The sequence below is a fragment of the Asparagus officinalis genome, chromosome 1 (genome assembly GCF_001876935.1).
Source record: "Asparagus officinalis chromosome 1, Aspof.V1, whole genome shotgun sequence".
NCBI lineage: Eukaryota > Viridiplantae > Streptophyta > Magnoliopsida > Asparagales > Asparagaceae > Asparagus > Asparagus officinalis.
Genome location: NC_033794.1, coordinates 127,431,578 through 127,435,132, shown reverse-complemented (window position 1 = coordinate 127,435,132; position 3,555 = coordinate 127,431,578). Strand labels below are relative to the sequence as shown.

The window sequence follows — 3,555 nt, the reverse complement described above, 5'->3', positions numbered from 1 at the left end:
CCCCCCCCCCCCCCTTCTCTCTCTCTCTCTCAAGTTTAGCCCTTATTAGGAACCCCCTAACGTTATTTTTCACATGAAAACCCTCTGTTGTTAAAAAAAACTTTTAAAACACATTCAATTTCTGTCTTTTTCTATGAAATACCCCTAATAATGCAACTCTTCTTCCTGAAAGTAATGCAAAATCTCATCTCCCTTCTCTTCACATCAAACCCAAGCAACAACTGTTTACAAAGAAAAACTCACTTTAAGATCATAACCTCTTTGTTTGTTGGAAATTTGCAGTAAAAAGACAATGAAAGAAAATTTGACTTGTATTTCTCTCAAAATCAATTACAATTTGGATTCCGATTACAAAAGAGAGGAGAACGAATTTAATTCTCCCCTTTGTTTATTTCTGGGTTCTTCTTGGTAGCGATGGAGTGCCTCCTTCGATTGATTGTGTCGAACTTGCTCTCTGTTGACGATCCGCACGTCTTGATTCACTGGAACGTAGTCTTCTCCTCACGATTCGACGCTGTGGAGAACTTGCGTGGCAAGTTTGAAAATAACTCTTAACGAGTTGATAACTCTGAATGAGTTTTAGAAGAACTTGCAGAGCAAGTTTTGAACTCTGATCGAGTTGATAACTCTGATCGAGTTGATAACTCTGAACGAATTTGAACTATTGAAAAAGAGTTGATTTGAACCGAATGTCGGTTATAAGCCAAGGGAATGCTCATGTTGCCGATCTTGAAGATGATCTCTGTTGCTGGTCTCCAAAACTCCAACAATTTCCCTCAAAAGCTAGCCGAAGATCTCTTCTTTTCTCCCCCCCAAAAAGAAGGATCCAAGAGAGCCGAACTCAGTTGAGTTTCTGATATTTTTAGGGGGTTACGAGTGGTAACTGCCCCCTTAATTTGCTCCTCAATCGGCTGAGTGGGGTGTAACCGCCCCCCTCTTAAACAGCTCCCCAAATCGTGGGGAAAACGGTTTTTAAACCGTTCTGTTAGTGCTTTGAACGAGTCAAAACGCTGAAAACAGCGTTCTGGGCCCGAACTGTGCGTTTCTGGACCTGAAACGCAGAGTTAGGCCTGAAAACGCACAGTTGGGCCTGTTAACGCACAGTTGGGCCTGTTTAAAGGCTGAAAACGCGCAGGTCGTGCTGTTTTAGAGATGAACTCTACATTTTAGACTAAAAACGCAGAGTTGAGCCTGTTTTAGGCTGAAAACGCACAGGTCGTGCTGTTTTAGAGATGAACTCTGCGTTTTAGGCTGAAAACGCAGAGTTGGACCTGTTTAAAGGCTGAAAACGCAGAGTTGAGCCTGTTTTAAGGCTGAAAACGCACAGGTCGTGCTGTTTTAGAGATGAACTCTGCGTTTTAGGCTGAAAACGCAGAGTTGAGCCTGTTTTAGGCTGAAAACGCACAGTTAGGCCGTTTTAGAGGTGAACTCTGCGTTTTAGGCTGAAAACGCAGAGTTGGGCCGTAACTCTGCGTTTTGATGTTATATCACAAGGATAACCTCTGCGTTTTGAGGTTATAACGCTGGTTCGACCTGTGCGTTGACTCTGTAATGCAGAGGCGAACCTTAGGCGGGCTTGGCGAGCTTCAAGCTAAGTCCAATATTCTGACGAAGTCCGGTCTTACAGACGGACTTCAGAACATAATTTGATACGAAGAACATGTCATAACTTTCAAACTGTAAGTCAGAATTGGACGAATTATATATGAAAATCGGCTATCTCGACGAGACGGGGCCATCTGAACCAAGCCGAAGGCTTCGGTTCGCTTCCTCCGTTTCGCCAAATTCCTTACAGTTTGAGAGATATATACGTTTTAATATGAAGAGACCGCCAATTTGTAGTCTCTTTTGCTAGAGCGTTGCAAAGATCGCCACCTTGTAACCTTCGTCTTGGCTCCTTGATTTTGCTAGAGCGTTGCAAAGATCGCCACCTTGTAACCTTCGTCTTGGCTCCTTGAAAATATGAGAGTCATCAGATTGTAACTCCCGATGTTGATTGTGAAGGCTGTTGAATTAGAGCTTTCATCAGTTGTCGTGAAGGTCGTCAGATTGTAGCCTTCTACGTGAAAGTCCTCAAATTGTAGCCTTCTGAAAGTCGTCAGATTGTAACTTCCATCATCGGTGTTTGATGGGGGATCAACTATCTATTGTGATTTTTAGACAGCCTACACTCTTCTATCCCCTTGAGTTTAGTCTGTATTTAGTGCGACTTTCAGTTTTCACTCAATATTTTGTCTTGCGGAGAAAAATGGGTTCCATCTAATAGCAACAATTTGCTTTTTGGTAGCCATACAATGAGTAAGAGTGATACCGTATTGACTTGAGGAGAATTGAGGAATGTCATTTGAACTTTTTTGCTTCTCTATTAGTCATGGTGTTTTCATGTTTCCCTTGTTTAGTTTCTTACAAAAGAGAATGATATCATGAATGTGAAATTTAGACTATTTAGTTAAAGGAACACATTGAGTTGATTAATCCTTTCTCTAATTATACCAGTAATGATGTTGTTCATGATTGAGCCGAGCCATCTTTGCTAGTAAATTAATCACATCGATGCTAAGAGGAAGAAGAAGAGGTAGTTTTGAAATATAAATAGGTTTTAACAGTTTTTTCAAAAATCAGGGTATTTTGTGAAGAAAAGATAATGTTAAGAGGGCTTGCTAATAAGTGACCAAACTTGAAGGAGGTTTTCATAATAATTACCCTAAATAAATTAAAGAAGGGACAGACATAAATTACGTGAACAAAAAATAAATGAAGGAACCCAAAAAGCTTTGAGCCAATTGCAAGAAAAATCCTTTTTGCTGGCAAACATATTCTCAAAACCCTACAGACAAAAATCTACAGACGCACCTCCAAAATTTTCAAAGTGTAGGAAATTCCACAGGAATTTTCTCTAATCAGTAGTGAACATGAACTCCTTAAAGTAAGTTGACATAAAGAAGAAGTCATTAACAGGATTTGCCATCGGTCCATCGCTCAAAGATGCGACATAAGAAAACTTTGCTGTTAAGAAGTGATAATCAAATATCTATTTGTATTTCAAAGTCCCTGCAGTAGTCCGCTTTCCTGGAAGTCTATTGGTTTCAATCTCACACCTCAGGAATCAAGTTGACCCAAATATCGTATTATGGTCAAGCAACTGAGATATGTGATGAACTACACCCTCAGATTGTACAGCTCAGTATAAAAACGACTCATGGAAGGACTTAATTAAGATATGAATGCTATCATCTTATTTCAGTCTCCAGCCTAAATTTCAACCTGTCATCAGAATCTATTAAGCACAAAGCGACCTACGAGACCAAGTTTCCTATAACCATAACTGACCTCAACCCCCGTGAGAGGTGTCAGAATTCTACCTGAGTCAATTTTGAATATCATAGAAAAACAAATCAAACTGTAATAGAATAGAGATGAAAGGTAAAATGAAGACCAATAATGGTTACCAGCATTTGAAAGCCTTGACACCTCAGCTTCAGCATGACTAATGAAGGCATCCTTGTTCCCTTGAACATATAAATGCAGTCGATCTTTCAATAGTTCTGCTAGTTT

At 40.0% G+C, this 3,555-nt stretch overlaps 1 protein-coding gene across 1 annotated transcript in view; it reads right to left on the bottom strand.

The window, feature by feature from the left end:
* The window catches only part of LOC109838609 (chaperone protein dnaJ 10-like), a 13,129-nt gene that overhangs the window by 2,072 nt on the left and 7,502 nt on the right, over positions 1-3,555 (bottom strand). The window contains exon 5 of the mRNA XM_020407059.1: positions 3,450-3,555. This exon is cut by the window's right edge and continues 18 nt beyond it. Coding sequence (XP_020262648.1) covers positions 3,450-3,555 — 106 coding nt within the window. The remainder of the gene's footprint in view (positions 1-3,449) is intronic.